Genomic DNA, 20,629 nt, shown 5'->3' with positions numbered 1-20,629 from the left:
CAATAAAATACAACAGAGTACAATCATTTAATAAAAATAACAATTTGCGTGTAATTGAACAGCACTTAAATGACATATCCCAAATCATGGCAAGAGTCTACCACTACTTAAAAATGGTTGGTAGATGAGGCACATGTAAAATTATCTACATGTTCTTAGGTACATTCGTTGAAAATGATTTGCTTGTTATACTTTACATATTTCCATACAAATAGGGTATATAGAGATAAAAGTGTTAAAACCATTAATTGCTTGTGTTCATTATTTTTGCAGCGATATGCCAAAGCAGATCCGTAAGCTTGTGGACATCATGAAAAACGATAAGGTATGAAACGGAGCACACAATGCTGACAGTGACCTTGCCTTTTGCCGAATAGAAACGACTGTGTATCCATTAATAATGGCTCCACATGCAACTACTGTAACATTGAAGTAATTTAAAACTGGCCATAGAACATTACATGCTTAAGTTGGCAGTTTATAATTGTACTCTTGTTTTTTTTTTTTGCAGAGAATAGATTTCAATAATGACTGGAAGATCATCACATTGTTCATTGGTGGAAATGACCTCTGCGGATACTGCTCAAACAAGGTTTGCCCCAGTTACACGAAAACACGTGGACCAATCTAAACACAAAAATCGCATGTTTACATTTAAAACGTGACACTGATCTGGACATCTAAATTGTGTGGATGTCAACAGCCCTACCACTCCGCCGACAACTACATAACGTACATCAGCGAAGCCCTCGACATCCTGCATGCAGAGGTACGGAGCTCACACTGGCACCCCATCGTTAAGATTTAAGTTTATTTTTATTTATCTGGGTGAGAACCAAGAGTCAACGTTAATCTCAATTGCAAGAGTAACCTGGGGGGTGATTCTGCCAGTAGAGGGGCGATTAATGCTATATGCATATTCCAAATTGAGTCATTTGTGGGTAAATTTTTTACTCTGAACATTCAGACTCTGATGCTGGCACACAATGGTCTCGTCTTGCGAATGACGTCGGGTGATCCTAAGCGTCCACTGGGAAGCAGACAGCATGTAGTCTCCCTGTGCTCATTACACCCACAGTAATAATTATTAGGGTGGGCGACGTACACATGCCCACGGCGTTCGTCGCTAATTTTCAGAGAGGGGTCCACTTCCCGCTGATAAGACATCGGTGTGAGGGCCGCCCCACCGCCTACAAGGGGTTGTTTTCACGATTTGTGTATTTTCAGCGGCTGCACGTCAGGGGTCACACTAAAGGCCACCAGGGGTCCGCCAGTGCCCCCGCAGGGCCTGCAATGAAGAACACTGCATGATTAATCCGCTGCTGGATGATGGCCTCTCTAAGCCGTCGCCATGTTACATGTCCAACGTCCAGAAGTGTAGGGCAGCATGGAAATATTTCACTGTGTGTGTGCTGCAGGTGCCCCGGGCATTCGTGAACCTCATGGAGATGCTGTACATTGAGCCCCTGCGAGGGCTATATAATGACAATGGCAACGATTGCCCCCGAATCATCCTCAGGTGCGTGGGGAGACACCATTGATGCATGGCAGACAAGAACCAAATCAAACCCCCAACGCGTTTTACTGCGTTCTTCATACAGGGAGACGATGCTTGAAGAATGTGGAATTTTTCACAACTTGCTCAAGACCGCCAACAGAAATGTGTGCTGCTCAGCGACCGTTTGAACCACCCTTGAACGTTTGTTTATGACGACAATTGTAATAAGAGCTTCAAAGTTCCGCAAAGAGGGCTTGCGGTTGGAGCATTTGTTCTTGCTGCACGGCGCCGCGACTCCCAAGCGAGGCTCAGGGTGCATGTGTCCCCGCAGGGAGCTGTGTGATTGCGTGGTGGATCTCTCCGAGGGCTCCAGCGAGCTTGACTACCTCATCACACTCAACCGGGCATACCAGGTACTGCTGCGGAGTCTCCAAAATCCACGGCAAACACATTCATGAACACATATGTCAGCGCTCAAGTTGGCGCACAAGTCAAATGATAAAAAAAACGCACACGTCCGCTAAATCCTCACACAGCAGAAATGCTAAGCTGCACACAAAAAAAATAATGTACCGCTCAATGCAAATAGAAACATTTTTCCAATGTTTTTTTTTTCTCAATGCGAGCATTAAACCAATAGTTTGCTGGACACAACGGTGGCAACAGTTTTCCAGCTTACACAATGACAGCCTCCCGCTGGTTAAATATTGTGCACACATTCGGCTCAATCCACATGTGGACGAACGTTTGTCGTATTGTGTGATAGTTGGAGAAAACAAATGCCCGCTGATATCTCCGTTACCGGCAGCTGTGCAATTCTCTGGGGTTAAGTGGCGTTGGAGCCAGTTTTTTTTTGACGATATGCAACTGACTCGTTAAAGTCACGATCCAACTTCGTCCCAATGCGCAAAGAGATTTAAATACTGGACTATCGCTAGACATAGTTAAATTCGTAACCTAATAAATCTATACGAAAACCTGTGTTTTGAATTGTGGCACTCGTAATAACCTCGGTTATAAGACTCGCGCGTTCATAGATGTACTTTCTTGCTCATGAAATAAGATGATGATGTTGAAGGCAACAACAATGATGATTATGATTAGTAACAAGAATGGCGATGATGATGATGATCATGACAAGCTGCTGGCATGTGCTGTCTTCCTCATGCAGCAACGACAGCAGGATCTGATAGAGAGCGGGCGCTACGACACGAGGGATGACTTCACGGTGGTGCTGCAGCCCTTCCTGCGCAACCTCACCATGCCCCTCGATTCGGTCAGCTCAGTACACCAGCACAGTGCAATGACATATGTGCTCCTCCCTGTCGGGGGGGGGCAAGTGCCGCGAGCGAACGCCTGTGAAGGCTCGAAGAGCACACGGGAAGATGGTGCGGCTAGTACCGTGCCCATAAGACTTTGCTCTCCGCGGTGCTGACGTTGATCACGCCACGCCAGCTACTAATGCAAGGCTGAATCAACCAAAGGGATACTCAGGACCGGTTGGGAAATTTGATCATTGATGTTAATCATGGCCGGGAATTGAACTCGGGTTTTCGAGTTTGTAGCAGAGTTTGATAACCATTACACATCGCCCACCTGCACAGCACACGCCTTCCAATGGCAATGTTATTCGGTCACAGACAACAAAATATACCTCTATGTGTCCATAATCTAAATAAGTTATATTACATTGCAACAGATGTTTTGTCATAGGCATGTATGAAGGCATGCATTCGTCATATTAATATTAAATCTTACGCTTACAACACATGCATCGAAACATGAGTGAGATTCACATTTTGTACGATTGATGTAAATAATGTGCTAGCGTTCCGTTTCGGTTAACTGAGCAAACAAATCTTTTACAAATTAAACAAAAGACCGAGAAACAATACGAGTTGGTATAAACCGATACACAAGATGTAATCCTTGCCCCCGAATCGCGACAACAACAAAAAAAACGGCAAATCAATGCTGGGGTTGTTTCATCACGCGCCTGCGAAGGTGGTGAACAGCATGCAGGGAGAGGGTGACCCAGGTTCGTGCTGTTGCCCTCTTTGTTCTGCACACGTCTTGCTGGTGTGCAGCTAGGGAAACCAGACCCTTCGTTCTTCTCTCCGGACTGCTTCCACTTTGGTGAGAAGGCCCATGCTCTGTCTGCCAAGGCCCTCTGGAATAACATGGTACGGCACTGTGACCTCAAGGCCGGTAATATACTGCGGCTGTGCGATAGATGAAATTACCTTTCGTGTCTGTGAGACGTGGATGTTTCATGGTTACTAACACATGTTTTTTGTTTATGCCCTTTGTTTATGAGACAATAAAGGATTGGAAACCCGTTACCTAATCACTCACCTCTATTTAAGGCAAAGTAGTACTCAACCTATAGGTGTTGTGCTTATCTTATGTTGTGAAATCATCAACAGAAAGAATCAGATAACACCTGTTTGGGTTGAAAGTCTTCCAAAACAACACCATTTGGAACTTAGCTTGCAACGCCCAAGTGCATTGCAAACCTAAAATACATCTGATCTGTCTCAACCTCAGGTCAACTCTGTTGGAGATATAGCACATTGCCTTACCCACAAGAATAGCTGATGTTAAAGGATGGTGAGATAATGATTTAAGGCAAGTGTGACCTTACTTGCTGGTTTGCAGCTGGAGCCAGTGGGAAAGAAAACCACCGATCAGGACTTTGTGGCTGACCTGCCCATCCGCTGTCCCACAGAGGTACTATAACACCACCACCACCACATACCTCCACATTTAATGCCACTGTCATTGCCTTTCATTATTGCAACAGTGTGTTGAAAATTCATAGACAGCGAATATTGATTTTTGCAGAAAGAACCATACCTACATACTTACAAGAACAGCAACTACAATTACAAGAAAAAGGTGAGATATGATATCAAGACTAATCGTTTAACTCCCCATATATGAAAAAAAACAAATATTTTTTAAATATTATTTTATCACAATATATTTTCTCAAATAGATATTGTGCTTTGTGGTAATATCATGCTTAAAAATGTCTGTCTTTGGCTTATTTTGAAACTTAAAAATGCACATGTTAAACAATGTATCTTCAGGAATGACTTTGCTCTCATTGCAGGACTGGGGAAGCGATTTCTCCTGCACCGATATAAGTCCATCAAGCACTGTCCCCACTTCTGGTGAGATGGCAGATCACACGCAACGCCTGTGCTCGCCCGGATGTAAACCAACTTCGATTTTGGTTGGTGACGGCAGAGATTCTTGATTCGAGTGCTGTCTCTGCTTCCAACCCTCAATCCTCATCCAGTGCACACCCTGAGGCCAGCAGACATCAAGGTCATTGCGGCGCTCGGCGACTCTCTGACGGTAAGGGGACGGCACAATTCCCGATGGCACGGCTCCAAACATATTTGGTCATGAATCGCTCAGAGTGCACATTGAGCTGACAGCTGTACGCATGCCTTCTGAATTTTAAATGCATCTTTTGAACTAAAAAGCCGTGCACGTGCATCATTAAATGCCACGCAAGTCAGCAACACTTTTCAGCACTGTACTTTAACACCGTGCCTTCACTTTCTAAGTTGGGCACAAACAGCGAGTTGTCGAAGGTTTCGATGCATCTCAGGGCAATTCGGAAAAACCGATGTCTTAAGACTGTTTGCCGAAGTGCTTCCGTATATATATTTTTTTATCCCGATGCTAAGGCACAAGCACGCATATTGCGTGCCGCGAATCACACGCTTAAAAATTGTCATTCAACATTCCTCAGTCTGCCACATTTTGGTGATGAGCAACGATCGCTTTGTATATGACACCCAATCTCGTCGGTTGATCAAAGGCCCTGCCGTTTCATTGTTGGCAGAGCTCGTGAGTGAAGGAACATGCGACTGATATGTACTCGACAAGTTACAGTCTGTGTGAGCATTGTTGGGCTGCACGGGGTTACTACCTCCCATCCGATTGAACGCAGTTCCCTGTGATAATTGTCCACAGGCTGCCAATGGAGCCAGGGCTGACTATTTTAGCAACGTTACCACCCAGTGGAGAGGGGTGTCTTGGAGGTGAGTTGGGCCACGAAAGGAACAACGCGCACGACTGAACATTACCGCGATTATGAATTATGCCTGCCGGGGAAAGTCGGTCATCTTTCATAATTGTTTTTTATTTGATCCCTCACACAGTGTTGGAGGAGATGAAACTCTCAGCACGATCACTACTCTTGCAAGTGAGTAACGCCGAGATTTTTTCCGCGCAAAATAATTTGCACCACATCCGGCCAAGTAGGGATGTTAGCGATGCGTTCCATACACAATGCCGATCGGGGGGGGGGGGCGGTTGAATCTGGGTTTGAAAAAAGTGAGTTTCACTTCATGAGGAATGCAGCTGTGGTTGTCGTACGGACAGACTGGACCCTGCTGTAATCATGATCAGCCGCTGGAAGAAAGGTCTCCCCATTCTGTCACCATCTCTTAGTCTCGCAATACTGCAACTCAGTCCATTAAGCTCCTGCACACAAGCCGATTTGAATTATCCATCTCTAAAGTGGTTCCTGCCAAAGTAATATGTAATTTCCACAACTTGCTCACCATTTGAAATGGAGCACTTTGACAGCCAGAGATGACATTTCAATTATACGTGTGCGCGTATGTTGTTGAACTTCTTTCCCACCGCACGTAGTCAATCGTGCTAATCGGAGGTGCGGGGGAATGAGAGCGCAGACTGAATCGTTGCCCGTCCAGAGATCCATCACCTGACGATGCCCTGTCACGCTCTTTCGCTGTCCTGTCACGCGACGCAGACATCCTGAAGAAGTTCAACCCCGACCTGTACGGCTTCTCGGAGGGCATCGGCAGCAAGGACTCTCCGAACGCGCGGTTCAACGTCGCCGTGCCGGGAGCTCGCGCACGGTGACTCGCCCACACCTCGCGATCGCCACCTCGCGACCGGGGATTGCACCTGCGATAATTAGTTAGAGCTTAAACTGCATTATCCCGTGGATTGAGATTCATCAAACGTCTTGATTTGAAGCTTTCGTGACCGCAGGAATCCATACTCTTTGGTTCTTTCGGTAAAGTCACGTTGGTAGAAAAAGAAAATTTAATATTTTACGTGACTTTACCGAAAAAAGCCACGTAGTTTATTTTATAAAATATTTTTAGAAATAAAAATATTTTATTTTATTTCTAACTACGGGACTTTACCGAAAGAACCAAAGAATACGGTATTCGTCAACCGTACTTGGGAGGTGAGAGCTGTGCCGGATTACCCGAGGAGCAACAGTAGCTACACGTGGAGCAACGGTAGCTACACGTGGAGCAACGGTAGCTACACGTGGAGCAACGGTAGCTACACGTGGAGCAACGGTAGCTACACGTGGAGCAACGGTAGCTACACGTGGAGCAACGGTAGCTACACGTGGAGCAACGGTAGCTACACGTGGAGCAACGGTAGCTACACGTGGAGCAACGGTTGCTACACGTGGAGCAACGGTTGCTACACGTGGAGCAACGGTAGCTACACGTGGAGCAACGGTAGCTACACGTGGAGCAACGGTAGCTACACGTGGAGCAACAGTAGCTACACGTGGAGCAACAGTAGCTACACGTGGAGCTACGGGCCCCGCACTTTCAAGGGCCCCGCGCTAAATGCTTTCAAGCTATCAATTCCGGTTCAGTGATTCTGCACTTGCTCTATTACTATAGTACTACACTGCCTTCAACTTTTATGAACGACTGGGTGTTTAAGGGTAGCGATTTCTCGTATTATCTGGTTGTATAGCAAATGAACAAATACAATTGCTTTACCATGCAAGTAAAAAAATTGGTGTTTTAATATTAACGTTTTTTTTAGGGCCCCTTTATAACATTTGCTACAGGCCCCGCACTAGCTTAATCCGTCACTGGGGTGGGAGCAACTATTCGTAACCATACTTGCCAGCCCGACCGGTGGAGTTTGATGTCCTTCCACCACACCTCCGATTAGCTCGGTTGGCTACCAACACTGTGGAAGAAGTGAAAAATACATACATAAGGGGCCGTCCATAAATGACGTCACGCACCTAGGGGGGGAGGGGGGGTCAGACATTTGTGATGGGGGGGGGGGGTTGAGAAATGTGACGTCACATCAAAATGCGCAACTTTAAATATAGACAACACGTTCTACTTAATTATATATACTTTTTAATAAATGTTTTCTCCTACAACATCAGAGTGCAGCGCCACATTAAATACGCACTACAATGACAATAGTTTAAAGCGATTTGAAGCATGTTTTATTTTTTGGGGAGGGGGGGGGCAGAGCTATGTGACGTCATATTTGAGGGGGGGTCTGACTTTTTGTGACGTCGTGTGACGAAGGGGATGGGGGTCAAAAATCGTCCAAAATCGCGTGACGTCATTTATGGACGGCCCCTAAGCAGCAGGCTGCCAATTTTAAAACCCCTCTTACTGCATACCGATTTTCAAAGCTATTCGCACAATCAAATACTTCACACAAAAAATGCTTTCATTGTGGAGAAAATAACATTTAAAGGCTTATTTAAGCTGTGTATGTGTGGAACTGTTGCTGATAGTTTCACCGCCCGTGGCATTGCATTGATCCTTGCACGTTCTGCCACGGCAGGAACCTAACTGGGCAAGCACAAGAACTGGTGACCCGCATGAGCAATGACCAAGTGAGTGTGTCTGTGTTTTCTGCTGTAGCAGCTGCAAAGCTACACAGTCCGAGGTCCTTGGTTTAATAGCAAAGACAACTGGTCAACCAACTTAGCTGAGCCATGCCATCCACCCATACGTACCACCGCGGAATCCACGCTCATCTGCTGCAGTAGGAAATGGTCTGGGACAGTCTCTGCCACCTGAAGTCAGATCAGCCGTGACATTCGGTGTTTTTAAGACCAGACTAAAAACATTTCTGTTTAGTTTAACTCATTTAAATTTTCTCAGTGCCATAATCCCCACTTGCATCTCAGCTTTTTTGCCGATTATGGCGTGTTATCATACTTGAATTGATTTATTAATTGCTTGCGTTCAAAGCAAGTGAAGTGTAATGCTGCTTCCTGTTGATGTTTTTTTTCACCGAAAATCAGAAAATTAACTTCAACAATGACTGGAAGCTGGTGACGATCTTCATCGGTGGGAACGACTTATGTCAGTACTGCCTCGCCAAGGTAATCATTGATCCTTGCATTTGTGCCCATAATAGAACAAAACATGTCAGAGTGCACATTTTTTATTTTAGCCGATAGGATGCCCTGATAGCAGCTGTCCTTGTGCCGGGACAAGGCAGCTCAGTACCAGCCTGCACGTGGGCATTAGTCTGCCAGCAGGGGGTAGTGACTGCTATATGCAATCCCAATTGAGTTATTTCAATATGTCACGCCAGGTTCCGCTGTAGCTTATCTGCCCGCCTGATTGAAAGTGCTCACTTCACACACTCCTAATTCGGTCCGCTTTCTAAAACATTTGGCGAGGGTTTTCCACTCCACAGCAATGTGCTTACTCCCTTTGCCATTTGGCAATTCATTGCGATATAGTTATATATTTTCACATATTTTTACAATACAACTCCTATTTATGACATTTATAACTGCTTCTCCAGACACTGTAAATGTAAACGTAACTACATTTCCAGGGGAATTGATGCAAAGGTAATCCCAATAAACATGTGCAAATGAAAGTTACATGAATTATCATAGTTATAATTCTACAATAATGTCCTGGGAATATAGTTATTATTTTACAGTGGTGTATATTGAAAGTTACTTTTCAGTGGCCCTAAATCTAATATTTGTTCCAACAGGAAGAAAGTTCAGCTGACAAGTTTGTAAATCACATCTCTGCAGCCCTGGACATTCTGTATGAAAAGGTACATCACCAAGTTCCTTGGAACGGCAGATTCACATTCCATAATGCAGCCAAATTTACCATGTTTGTATTTTACAGCTGTCTTGCACGTGCATATATATACTGTAGTAACAGTTGGGAGCAAAATAACGGACAATCTAGATTTTAGGAAAGATGTGTTACCATTGATGACATAGTGTCAGGTTATGGAAAATACTAATTAATAACTATTCCATGTCTAGCTTTTATTTTTTTTAATCATCCAAGCTCTCACAAACCGAGACCTCTTTTTTAAAAAATAGAAAGGATCAAAAGCTATTTACGATAACTTAATAGTTATACTAAAACATATAATCATAAGGTGAGTCGGCCGAGGAGATCAGCTCTCACCAAAGTTATTCACAGCGACATTTGAAGTGATAGTTCCCGAAAAATTTGATTGAAATATAAAAGCACAGACAAATGGAGAAAGTATTAACTGTCTCAGATTTGACAAACATACAATCATAATAACAACAAATTGTGATTGGAAACCTCAATAAAGAAGGCTGCAAAGTTGGGCTCAAGATACGTATGACAGAAACAAAAAAGTTAATGTACAAATTCGCTAAGAATACAACTGTAAAACACATCAGAGTATATATGAGAAATTATACTGGTAGGAACGAAGTTGTAAACTGAGTGTACCAGCCTGCAATAGATTAATGTGTCCGTCCGTCCGTCCCCTTTCAATACTTTAACGAAGTGAAATCTCGTGCTGTTGGGGTGTAAAAATAAAATTGCGCAAAATTCCAATGTTCCTACCAGCCCACCCTGCAGGGACCTGTTTATGAGGGCAGCTGAGAGTGTATTGGAAAACTGAACGTGATAATGAAAAGCAACTAATTTACCGAAAGGAGATGGGTGTGGGCTTGGACGTCGTCCTCCAACAATCGACTGATTATGGCTGAATCTAATTATGGAAGTTGCTATTGCAGTATCGGCTACTGTGCACACGGTTTCCTTAACAAAACGCAAGCACCATTTGGTTCAGGCTCGGGTATCTGCACACTTATAAGTCGGGATATTCAAGTGAACAAATACAATTCTACGTTACATTTTGTTTGCTCGAGTTTTTACTGAACATTTGTCACCGTAAGATTTGGTCTTCAATGTAACTACAATCCATTTAACTGCAGTTTAAAAATGAAAAACACTCTCAATATTATTTCACGGTCAACTACCGTGGCGTGACATCGAGCAACAGTGTCACCAGAATCATGGGTCACGTATAAAGCGGCGTGTGTGCACAGGTGCCGCGGGTGTTTGTGAACTTGGTGGAGATCCTGGAGATCAAAGGGCTGCGGAGACTCGTGTCCAGTGCTTACGGCTGCACCAAGAATCCGAGGTCCACACGACATACATTTGAAACTGAATAACACCACTCCAAATGGTCCAATTATTTTGGCGAATTTCCAATTCGTATAGGGAATTCGAAATGTGCAGTGGACACCTAAAGGGGCTATCTGCACATGGATCTCGATCATGATTGCGAATTCAATAATTCTGTTCTGTGCCTGTGTTTACTGCCCTCACCGGAGGTCCAATTTATTTTCCTTTGGAAATAGAAATCATGCGATACTGGCTAGTGCCAGTAGTTGATGATTTTAATAATCCTGACATGTCTTTTTCTTATTATATCAACCATCGTATTTACAGACAGGAAGAATCATCTTATTTTAACTGTCTATCAAAATAAAGAATGGCATACACTGCATTGCACTATTTATTTTAGGTAGCAACAAACGTAAGATGTATTCATTTGTATTTTTGTATTTAAGTAAACATTATGAAAACTATTCAACGAAATATATTTTTGTTATCGTACAGGTTACTTTGCCCATGTTTCATAAATCCTGGAGAATATTCTAAGGAGCTAGAAGAAATGGTCATCGTCAACAGGGAGTACCAGGTACTATTTTAATTTTTTGTGTTTTTTTGCTTTTATTATTTTCAATTTATTTAATATTTTTGTTGTTGTCTATCTACGTGCCTTTACCGAAAGAACCAAGAATATGAGTACCAAGCACGTTAAGGCCCGGAATCTGTTGGCTTCTGTGCACTTAAAAAACGTAAGATGGCAATGGTGAACTGTGATGTCACTGTGCCTTTGTAGACAAAAACCAGCGATCTGATTGCCAGCGGCAAGTACTCCGACCGTGATGACTTCACCATCGTTCTGCAGCCCTTCTTCCGAAACACCTTCCTTCCACTGGACGAGGTTGGTGCCCAAGGGTCACATTCACTTTCACCAACTCCTTGTGAACATCATGCAAATGGGCAAACCACTCGATCTATTCACGGATGTCCTCTTGACAGCACTGTGTAACCCCTGTGCTCTCCTCCAATCACAGCTCAATGAACCAGACCTGAGCTACTTCTCCAGGGATTGCTTCCATTTCAGCGAGAAGGGGCAGGCTGAGATGGCCATTGCTGTTTGGAACAACATGGTGAGTTTACTGTAGTTCGAAACTAAACCATCTTACCATGGCACACACAACACACCACGATACGTTTTGATCATGAAACATACACGTTCTGTGTACATTACATGCTTATATATACGTGTTCTTATAAGTACTATAGCATTACAATACCTGTACTATTTGGTGTGATGGAACAAACTAAAATATATTGTGATTATCGTCCTGTTATTCAGCTGGAGCCCGTGGGTAAGAAGCAAACGTACAACGACTTTAGAACAAGCAGGAAAAAGCTGAAATGCCCTACAAAGGTGATACATTGCGCTAAATCAACGAGATTAAGTACACTGCACCTTCAAGTGTGAGCTAAGGCAGTCGTGATTATGAACACATGTGAAGGTACTCAGTACTGGAACTGCTCATAGGTGTTCGGGACTCATAAAAGTGAAAAGTGGCAACTCGCAACGATGACTGCCCCCTGGCGGTGACCATGAGCACGTGGGTTCATGGTCTGGTACCATTTTTTTCTCCAACAAATTGTTCTCGATGCCCTTCACAAGGACACAACTACAATGCAACGTCACAGAAATGGTTCAATAGCCAAGTGTACACGAGGGAAAGCTTGTGTCCGAATCCTTACATGCATAGTTTATATAAGGATTTGTATTTATTTAGTTTAAAAATGCAGCTGAATCACTTCAGGATCAATAACGTATACAGTAAAACCTTGGATTGCGAGCATAATTCGTTCCGGAAACGTGTTTGTAATCCAAAGCACTCGTATATCAAAGCACTCGTTTATCAGTTGTGATCACGTGACGTTCGGCAGACAAAGCGTATACATGCTACTCGTATTGCTAAGACCCTCGCTCGTTTATCAAATTAATATTTATTTTAAAAAATTTGCTCGTCTTGCAAAACACTCGCAGACCAAGTTACTCGCAATGCAAGGTTTTACTGTATATAACACACCAACATTAATGTACTTGCAAATGGTTTGTCCTTGTGCCTGCAGGACCAGCCATACCTGTTCACAGAGGGACCGTCAACAAAATCAGATGGCATGCAGCTGACGGCCTTGGGCAGCCTAACACTGGCAAGCTGCCTCATCTGTCTGTTCAAGTCCATGAGTTAAAGAAGACATACTCTGAAGAACAGAAATGCTCCTTTGAGCAGTAGCATGGCTGTGCATTTTTGATGTTCGATAAATGTCACTAATGCAGGGACCCTTTCATATTGTACTATGTTGGAAATTACAAAATTAAGTTTTCCGAACTGTGTTAACACACGTGTCACATACATAATGTACTATGTTCGCTGGCGACACTACGTACAGCGGTACTTTGTAATAAAGCTGATCATGTATCACCAAGCACTCTCACCGCACCCTAACCAGTCACCTGATACCACCCACCAGAAACTCACATGTATCACTCTCCACTCATTTCACACAGCCCTCATCAGACACTCACCATTCACTGGATACTCACCAAACATACACCTAACACTCACCAGAGGCAACTCACACTTTACACACACCTAACAATCAGCACACTATTCGCCAGTAAGCACTATAGGGCTGACACTGGGGATCATCACATCGGCCCTTTACAATTTTACAAGCACATGGGCAGCTATCCACTCAAAACATTGCATTTTCCACTTCACACACGTGACCCTTCCACCAACCGCCACGCGCGCCTGTGCTGAACACGTCGATTGGTCCAGTATTTTTGTCGGGAAATTCGAATCCGGCTAATCGAGGGTTAAACGGCGTTGGCCACGTGACCTTCGGTGATTACGGATCGACACTGGGGAAAATTAAGCATCATAGATGATCGCTTGACGCTGGAGAGCATGCCGATTGGTCAGTAATGAAGGGCAGACGCCAGATGGCCGGTCGTGGGGAAATTATGCATCATAGATGATCGCTTGACACTGGGAAGCATTCTGATTGGTCAGTGATGGGGGGGGGGTAGATGCCAGATGACGGGTAGTATTTGAATGTAAAGATTTTGAATGTCATTTGATTGTTTGCTTTTACAATAAAATAAATAAACGACTGAAGTAAAATGATTCCATATTTTAATAAAGTATTTTAACAGTTATCCAAGTCACTGTTCACACAATATTCAATGCACAATGCTCATTTAACAATTAGAAGTATTATTACATGTTTCTTTATTGTTCCGCTTCCATTTTGTGTATACATGTTTTACATAAAAAGTACTGCCACTGGTACATTATTAACTTTATAATATATACTGTATATTGAGTATGCAGTGTATATATACAAAATAATGGACGTGGATCAGTAAAAAAATGTTTGAAGAGACAGTAAACACAAGGGAAGTGTTCTTAAATTCTTCAGAAGGGGTGGGTGTCTTCATGGGTAAAAAGGTGGTCTTATAACAAAGGGCCTGTAAAATCCAGAGTTGGTCTGCTTAGAGTTAAAGAGCTTGTGCTTTGAGCCAATTCAACCTATTTCAAACAATATATACTGCAAATCCTCACGAACCACGGTGGTTAGGTTCCTGAAAACCCCCCTGGTTGGCAAAACCGTGGTTGGCAAGACTAATATCTTTTTTTCTCTGAAGACAAATCACTTTCCTGGCCCTCTTCACATTACGCTCACCTTCACCACCAGCTCGACGCTTAGGGGGCCATGCTTCGGGGCAAAAATTGTTGGTACACTTTCATGAGGTATAAATTACAGTGCTCCTACGCTTTGACGACTGCTGCACAACACTGAACGACGTGGACAAGTACTGTAAGTGGACAAGTATGGGTACACGTGCTTGATGCAGCCGTGGTACAATAAAAGCGGACTGCGATGGGATCATCGATCTTAAACTTGATTCGTCAGGTGTACGATTTTTATAGTATTACAGCGCCCTCGGTGGCAGATGCTTGAACACGGCTGAAGATTTCAGGTCACGGGAAACGAAAAACCAAACCGTGGTTGGCAAAAAACGGTCAAAATAATATTATGCGTGGATACTCGAAACAATGGTTGGCAAGGGATTGCTGTACACCGTTTTACAAGATATGATCAGCTTCATGTTTTCAGATGATTATGGCTTCAGCATCAGGCTAATGCTCTCAAAGCTTATTGGGGATCATTCTATCATTCAGATACTGCTCCATAAAACCTTGGGGATTTGAAACGTCGAAATTCACCGGGAATTCAGGCGCTCGGCCAAGGACGATGGTGGCAACCACGATGCAAATGATGGAAGTCAGGCCCCAAATCTCATAAGAAGGACCCTCAGCCTCACCGCTCTTCGCTTCCTGATAGGTGAAGTAGTGGATGTTAAATGTGGAGCCTCCTGGCATGGTGAACATACGGTCGCTGTGGTTGATGGGGCTCAAAAAGTGAGCCAGCGGCATGTGGAATATGGCACTCACTTCATCCGGGTTGGGCTTCGGTTCAAAGTCCGATGGCACGAATCCTACCACCGGGGTGACCATTAAGCCCCTCTGGAACACAACGTGCACCGGTTCTGTTATGAAAATGTTTTGAGGAGACATTTTTTTTTCAATATTATGAATGTCTTATTGTGATCAAAACCTGGCATATGCAAACATTTTCTTAACTTATGTAAATTGCAGAAGAGTTTAGGCAATGGAGTACATTAAATTCAAATTTAAGCAAAATTAACACCGAGGCTTTCGTGAGCAATTATTCATAATAGAATTATGGGTCATTTCCAGACAAAATATTTTTATTTTTACACGATAGCCTTCTGCATTGCTATTGGACAATGAAATGGGCTACATCTTTTAAATTCTAACAAATATTGTAACCATAATTTTTCAAATATAAAGCAATCAATTTCAAAATATGAAAATGTAGGTAAACTTGAAGTAAGAAATAGGACACTGTTTTGTGATAAAAACAGACCAGTGAGCATTTTTTTTTACTACATTTAAAGGACCTGCTGAAAGCAAGTCAAGCAGTGAGTGTGGTACCAAGTTGATGATGGGCACGAACTGGCACACCACCTCGACCTGATCAGGGGCAAGTCCGATCTCCTCCTGCGCCTCCCGCAAAGCTGTGGCTATCTCATCCTGGTCCTGCGGGTCTTGCTTCCCTCCCGGGAAACAAACCTCTCCTTTATTTGTTCGCAGCTGGGCAGAGAGGGAAAAGTACAGTCCAGGTATAATTGTTGTCAATCCACCAATGGATGACGGCCTGCCCGCACCGTGTGACCGATCGATTTTATTTCACCATAATTCACGACGTCAATGAGACTCGCCTGCTCGGAGCGCACAGTGAGCAGCACATGGGGCTCTCCGTTCCACAAAAACAGCGGCACAAGCACGGACGCCCGAGGAAGCTTGGCCAGCCAGGGCCACAGCCTCCCAGTCATGTCCTGCTGCTTGAGTCGGCTCACCAGCTCCTGCCTCTGTGACATCTCTGGGTGCAGAGAAACGCGAGTTATGAACCGAGCTCTTCCAGAACAACAGGTTTCGTATGACACCACAGACCACTCCCCACATTTCAAGATATGACTAAATGAGATGCAGCCTTTTTTTGACAATATATTTTACGATTTCAACAAGGGGGTAAATGGTGATTAGGCTAATGGAAGCACCATTAAATACAAAGTTGCACGTAAATAGTAAGCTCATTGACGAGTTAGTAATCAGTGCTTAATCATTATAGGACAGCTGAACTCTCCTTATTTGTGACAAAGCGGGGGGAAAAACTTCACAAATACTCTCTATGACCGAAACAATAACCATTGGGAACCATTTTCTGGCAGGACTTCCACAACTTCCAAGTTTTCTCTGCGTTATCTAGTTTACTCCTACATGCCAAATAGGCATGAATTGAATTTGCCGTTCAAAAGCAAGAGACCCCTCTTGAGATCAAAATCCTCAAGACTCGCGGTGAGGTTATCCTGGGTGGGGGGAGGGAGTTTAGCAGTATTCACACACTTTGGCCAGCAGAAGGCAGTGCACCCTAATAAATCGTTGTACAGTATAGTTAAGTCTTTGCCCCCTCCCATTAATTGTATATGATCCTTGTCTTTGGGGCCGTCCATAAATGACGTCACGCGATTTTGGACCCCCCCCCCCCACCTTCGTCACACGGCGTCACAAAAAGTCAGACCCCCCCCCTCAAAATATAACGTCACAAAGCTCTGCCCCCCCCCCCCCCCAAAAAAATATATAAAACATGCTTCAAATCGCTTTAAACTATTGTCATTGTGCGTATTTAATGTGGCGCTGCACTGTGATGTTGTAGGAGAGGACATTTATTTAAAAAGTGTATTTAATTAAGCAGAACGTGTTGTCTATATTTATTTAAAGTTGCGCATTTTGATGTAACGTCACATTTCTCAAACTCCTCCCCCCCCCCCCCCCCCCATTGTCACACATCGTCACACATCGTCACAAATGTCTGACCCCCCCTCCCCTAAATGCGTGACGTCATTTATGGACGGCCCCTTTACCAAACCGCACGAACCATCGTGATCAAGAATGGTCAAATAATCACCCCACGGTCCGGACGAAATAGGGAGGCCCTCATATCAGCGGCGGATTGACAAAACGCCTTTAAGATAACGTGCACGTGCTCAAGCTAATGGCAGCACCACGTGCTCGTTACCTTAACGTGCACGTGCTTAGGCTAATGGCAGCACCACGTGCTCGTTATCTTAACGTGCACGTGCTTAGGCTAATGGCAGCACCACGTGCTCGTTATCTTAACGTGCACGTGCTCAAGCTAATGGCAGCACCACGTGCTCGTTATCCTAATGTGCACGTGCTTAGGCTAATGGCAGCACCACGTGCACGTTAAGATGATAACGTGCACGTGCTTAGGCTAATGGCAGCACCACGTGCTCGTTACCTTAACGTGCACGTGCTTAGGCTAATGGCAGCACCACGTGCTCGTTACCTTAACGTGCACGTGCTCAAGCTAATGGCAGCACCACGTGCTCGTTACCTTAACGTGCACGTGCTTAGGCTAATGGCAGCACCACGTGCTCGTTATCTTAACGTGCACGTGCTTAGGCTAATGGCAGCACCACGTGCTCGTTATCTTAACGTGCACGTGCTTAGGCTAATGGCAGCACCACGTGCTCGTTATCTTAACGTGCACGTGCTTAGGCTAACGGGAGCACCACGTGCACGTTAAGATGATAACGTGCACGTGCTCTAAGGAGTTTGGGTGGTGGGGGGCGAATCGCCCCCCAACTTAGCCAGCTCCTCCTGGGGCAGAGTTGCTTACCCGTCCCATAAAAAGTATTCCCCGTGACATTTAAAAGTCGTTGCTTTGATCCGTTACCTATAAGCACACCGCTCGCGCAAGACAATACACCCGACGATAGTTCTCGAATCTCTAACTCTTTCTGTTTTTAACGATCAGAGGAAACAAGAAGACACTCTGTGTAGTCGGCACTTTGCTAAATTCATTTTCTCTCTCGCTCTCTCCCGGCACTGTGAGTTATAGACGTATTCCTCTTGCTACGATATGCGTCAAGTTGTTGTTGTTACCCCCCCGCCCGCCCTTCCAAAGGTGTCAAACTCCGACCTCGAGTTCAAGAGCTCTGGCGCCATCGCCTCCTTCCTTATGCCGGGATCTACGTCGGGACATTCGGTGCACATTGTGTGATCTGTTGCACACCACGTCCTCCGCTGGGCTCCACTGGTAACCCTCCTCCCCATCGCCCCCGAACACAAACAAAGTTCCCTTTCTGCTCGCCGAGGCCTAAAGAAGTGCGCACATCGCACACGGAAGTTGCCACCAAATCCGGGATGGACGCAGAACGTCTACAAAGACTGTTGCCAGCAGCGGTGATAAAAGTTCAACACATCGTCACACAAGATCTCGGTGGGTGGGTGGGTGGTGGTGGTGGTGGGGTTTTAACATTAACATTACATCTATACAACTTCCTATAAAGCCGAACTGATGTCACCAGACCTCTGGTGACAACCCCGCACGTGGTCCCGGACGCCCTCCTCGAGCCGCCGGGGCCGGGGAGCGCGGCCCGGCCTCATCCGGGCCCTCGTCCGGGCCTCGTCGAGCCGCCGGGTCCCCGAACGCCGCGGTTGGCGGCCCCCCAACCCACCGGGACTGGGTAGAAGCGAGGTCGCAGCGAAGAGCGACGCCTCGGGCCGCGGACCAGTCGCAGGAGTCGCCCACCCGCCCCCTTCCCCCAGGAGGGGGGACTCCTGATAGGGGTCCCGGGGACTCCTGATAGGGGTCCCGGGGACTCCTGATAGGGGTCCCGGGGACTCCGCACCCTCGGGAGCCCGCACAGCTGCAGAGGGTTCGGGCCTGGCGTGGGCGCACGTCAGCCGGCCTGCACGGTGTTGGTGGTGTTGGTGGTGATGATGATGGTGATGATGTTACAGATGTATCGCGCGTGCGGTGCGTGCACTACACTGGAATTGCGCTGGTGGGTGAATGACTCCAAGCGCCGTATCCATTGTGTGTGTGGGGGGGGGGGGAGATCCAACATGTTGCCAAGGGTCATCGTCGTTATCATCATCGTCATCTACGCAACCGCTCAGGGATTTGAGTCCTTTAATCCGGTTCCTGACCCTCGCCTTGGTTGAGGAGGCAAAGGCAGCTCGTCTCGGCGTGACCGCGTTCAAAATGTGTTCGCAAACCATCACTTGTCCGTCCGACTCACCCTGTCCTTCCCCCCCCCAAACTGTGCGTGGATCTACACTGAAGACGAGTGCCGTGTGGAGTGCGAAATCACACAGCTTGTGCAGCAGAGGGCGGTGTAGCAAAGTTGTGCAACATGAACCGCCACTGCCCAGCGTGGTGAAGTTCGGTTTGGTCTGGCCACCAACAACCATCTTATCGGCACGGAGAGGTCTTCATCCAGCAGTGGATTGACCAGGTGGATGTAAAGTTTAATTAAGCTCACTGGCATTGTCTCTGGTCCAGCATAACAATTGTCTCGTTCCCCAGGAGCCGACCCTAACTTGGTGTTAAATAGTACACGTGTCAATGCATCATCCTCAAACACGAATGTTTGGGGCATATGAACTTGCCCACTCGTGGCATGTCCAATACATTATCTACACGTAACATAGTTCGAACTCATACTTTCCTGTTTTTTTGTCTGTAGACTGTACACACAAGTTGCGTAAATACCAGTACAGTACTTTCTTGGGCGTATTGTTTTAACGAAATATAGCAACCATCCCAATGCAGGGCCTTCATTTAAATGAAAGTCTTGAGGTCATTGTTGGATAATATTGTCATTATTATCGCTCAAGTTTTGTATCGTTATTTGCAGCTGTATTACGCTACAATGAGGGGAAAAAGTATTTGATCCCCTGCTGATTTTGTACGTTTGCCCACTGACGAAGAAATGGTCAGTCTATAATTTTAATGGTAGGTTTATTTGAACCGTGAGGGACAGAATAACAATAAAAAAAATCCAGAAAAACGCATGTCAAAAGTGTTATAAATTGATTTTAATGAGGGAAATAAGTATTTGACCCCCCTGCAAAACATGACTTAGTACTTGGTGGCAAAACCCTTGTTGGCAATCACAGAGGTCAGACGTTTCTTGTAGTTAGCCACCAGGTTTGCACACATTTCAGGAGGGATTTTGTCCCACTCCTCTTTGCAGATCTTCTCCAAGTCATTCAAGTTTCGAGGCTGACGTTTGGCAACTCGAACCTTCAGCTCCCTCCACAGATTTTCTATGGGATTAAGGTCTGGAGACTTGCTAGGCCACTCCAGGACCTTCATGTGCTTCTTCTTGAGCCACTCCTTTGTTGCCTTGGCCGTGTGTTTTGGGTCATTGTCATGCTGGAATAGCCATCCACGACCCATTTTCAATGCCCTGGCT

The 20,629-nt window shown here is 45.2% G+C and overlaps 2 protein-coding genes and 1 long non-coding RNA gene across 7 annotated transcripts in view; 2 read left to right on the top strand and 1 right to left on the bottom strand.

Annotated features, from left to right (window-relative positions):
- Nucleotides 1–13,864, top strand: part of PLB1 (phospholipase B1) — a 40,796-nt gene extending 26,932 nt beyond the window's left edge. Inside the window, exons 22-44 of the mRNA XM_032948493.2 lie at nucleotides 274–325; nucleotides 512–592; nucleotides 704–769; nucleotides 1,419–1,519; nucleotides 1,830–1,911; nucleotides 2,670–2,774; nucleotides 3,586–3,681; nucleotides 4,157–4,228; nucleotides 4,343–4,396; nucleotides 4,614–4,674; nucleotides 4,803–4,861; nucleotides 5,489–5,556; nucleotides 5,677–5,720; nucleotides 6,294–6,402; nucleotides 8,117–8,168; nucleotides 8,583–8,663; nucleotides 9,296–9,361; nucleotides 10,632–10,726; nucleotides 11,209–11,290; nucleotides 11,495–11,599; nucleotides 11,733–11,828; nucleotides 12,038–12,112; nucleotides 12,817–13,864. Of these exons, the coding sequence (XP_032804384.2) occupies nucleotides 274–325; nucleotides 512–592; nucleotides 704–769; nucleotides 1,419–1,519; nucleotides 1,830–1,911; nucleotides 2,670–2,774; nucleotides 3,586–3,681; nucleotides 4,157–4,228; nucleotides 4,343–4,396; nucleotides 4,614–4,674; nucleotides 4,803–4,861; nucleotides 5,489–5,556; nucleotides 5,677–5,720; nucleotides 6,294–6,402; nucleotides 8,117–8,168; nucleotides 8,583–8,663; nucleotides 9,296–9,361; nucleotides 10,632–10,726; nucleotides 11,209–11,290; nucleotides 11,495–11,599; nucleotides 11,733–11,828; nucleotides 12,038–12,112; nucleotides 12,817–12,936 (1,822 nt within the window). The 3' untranslated portion in view covers nucleotides 12,937–13,864. The remainder of the gene's footprint in view (nucleotides 1–273; nucleotides 326–511; nucleotides 593–703; nucleotides 770–1,418; nucleotides 1,520–1,829; nucleotides 1,912–2,669; nucleotides 2,775–3,585; nucleotides 3,682–4,156; nucleotides 4,229–4,342; nucleotides 4,397–4,613; nucleotides 4,675–4,802; nucleotides 4,862–5,488; nucleotides 5,557–5,676; nucleotides 5,721–6,293; nucleotides 6,403–8,116; nucleotides 8,169–8,582; nucleotides 8,664–9,295; nucleotides 9,362–10,631; nucleotides 10,727–11,208; nucleotides 11,291–11,494; nucleotides 11,600–11,732; nucleotides 11,829–12,037; nucleotides 12,113–12,816) is intronic.
- Nucleotides 9–19,648, bottom strand: LOC116939400 (peroxisomal coenzyme A diphosphatase NUDT7). 5 transcript variants are annotated; one of them, XM_076065133.1, is made up of 6 exons: nucleotides 18,884–19,648; nucleotides 16,061–16,221; nucleotides 15,774–15,932; nucleotides 15,210–15,281; nucleotides 8,292–8,351; nucleotides 9–7,495 (listed from the first exon to the last, which is right to left on the bottom strand). In XM_076065133.1, exons 2-6 carry the CDS (start codon nucleotides 16,217–16,219, stop codon nucleotides 7,487–7,489), a joined length of 459 nt encoding a protein of 152 aa, XP_075921248.1. In that variant the 5' UTR covers nucleotides 16,220–16,221; nucleotides 18,884–19,648; the 3' UTR covers nucleotides 9–7,486. The 5 variants fall into 5 exon arrangements, with proteins under 5 accessions (XP_075921248.1, XP_075921249.1, XP_032803572.1 ...); XM_076065134.1 differs by lacking the exon at nucleotides 8,292–8,351 and having other exon boundaries at nucleotides 18,884–19,644; XM_032947681.2 differs by lacking the exons at nucleotides 9–7,495; nucleotides 8,292–8,351 and having other exon boundaries at nucleotides 13,870–15,281; nucleotides 18,736–19,641.
- On the top strand, nucleotides 17,960–19,414 carry LOC142923991 (uncharacterized). The gene is made up of 2 exons (XR_012941114.1): nucleotides 17,960–18,645; nucleotides 18,734–19,414. It is a non-coding gene; the product is annotated as an uncharacterized LOC142923991 (long non-coding RNA).
- Nucleotides 19,649–20,629: the final 981 nt, after the last annotated feature.

Source organism: Petromyzon marinus, chromosome 6 (genome assembly GCF_048934315.1).
Source record: "Petromyzon marinus isolate PM22_M1 ecotype Great Lakes invasive population chromosome 6, UKy_Petmar_22M1.pri1.0, whole genome shotgun sequence".
NCBI lineage: Eukaryota > Metazoa > Chordata > Hyperoartia > Petromyzontiformes > Petromyzontidae > Petromyzon > Petromyzon marinus.
This window is presented reverse-complemented; position numbering and strand designations above follow the sequence as displayed.

Bases quoted from the DNA above. Each gene is read 5' to 3' on its own strand.
- LOC116939400 (XM_032947681.2), bottom strand. From the start codon at position 16,219: ATGTCACAGAGGCAGGAGCTGGTGAGCCGACTCAAGCAGCAGGACATG. The intron at 15,933-16,060 runs GCGAGTCTCATT...CTCTCTGCCCAG, and splicing joins TCACTGTGCGCTCCGAGCAG to CTGCGAACAAATAAAGGAGA. The intron at 15,282-15,773 runs GTACCACACTCA...GTTGTGTTCCAG, and splicing joins TCGTGCCCATCATCAACTTG to AGGGGCTTAATGGTCACCCC.